The 519-nt window shown below is 74.2% G+C and overlaps 1 protein-coding gene across 1 annotated transcript in view; it reads right to left on the bottom strand.

Moving 5' to 3' along the window:
• Positions 1-261, bottom strand: part of LOC128901606 (tenascin-X-like) — a 49825-nt gene extending 49564 nt beyond the window's left edge. Inside the window, 1 exon segment of the mRNA XM_054183677.1 lies at positions 219-261. Coding sequence (XP_054039652.1) covers positions 219-261 — 43 coding nt within the window.
• Between the last annotated feature and the right edge of the window lie 258 nt (positions 262-519).

Here is a 519-nt window from a genome sequence, read left to right as displayed (position 1 = left end):
TGTGGGGGGGGGGCACCCATGGGGACCCACACGTCTGGGGGGAACCCAGGTGTCCTGGGAGCGTGGAGGGGACCCAAATGACCACGGGGGCACCCAGGACACCTTGCGGGGGGGGGGGGGGGGGTACCTATGGGGACCCAGGCGTCCAGGGGGGGCAGGACACCCAGGAGGCTCGGGGTGGAGGGGACCCAGGCGTCCGGGGGAAGCCCCCGACTCACCCGACACCACCATGGCCTCGTTGGGGCCGCAGGTGAAGAACATCTCTGCGGAGAGACCCGGAACGGGACCCCGGGATCCGGTAACACACACACACACCCCCCTCCGCCCCGGCCCCGGTCCCAGTCCCGGCCCCGGGTCGGGTCCTCCCGCTGCGGCCCGGCCCCACCCGCCGCCGAACCGCCACGATCCCGGCAGCCCCCGCGGCAGCACCCCCCCCCACCCCTTCCCGCCGTTTCTCCCTGCTCTGCCCAGCGACCCGTGGCGTCACCGAGCTCCTCGCCGTCCCATTGGGCAGCGGAA

This window comes from Rissa tridactyla, chromosome 27 (assembly GCF_028500815.1).
Source record: "Rissa tridactyla isolate bRisTri1 chromosome 27, bRisTri1.patW.cur.20221130, whole genome shotgun sequence".
In the NCBI taxonomy this organism is placed as follows: domain Eukaryota; kingdom Metazoa; phylum Chordata; class Aves; order Charadriiformes; family Laridae; genus Rissa; species Rissa tridactyla.
Note: the sequence above shows the minus strand (reverse complement) of the source record. Positions and strands in the feature narration are given on the sequence as shown.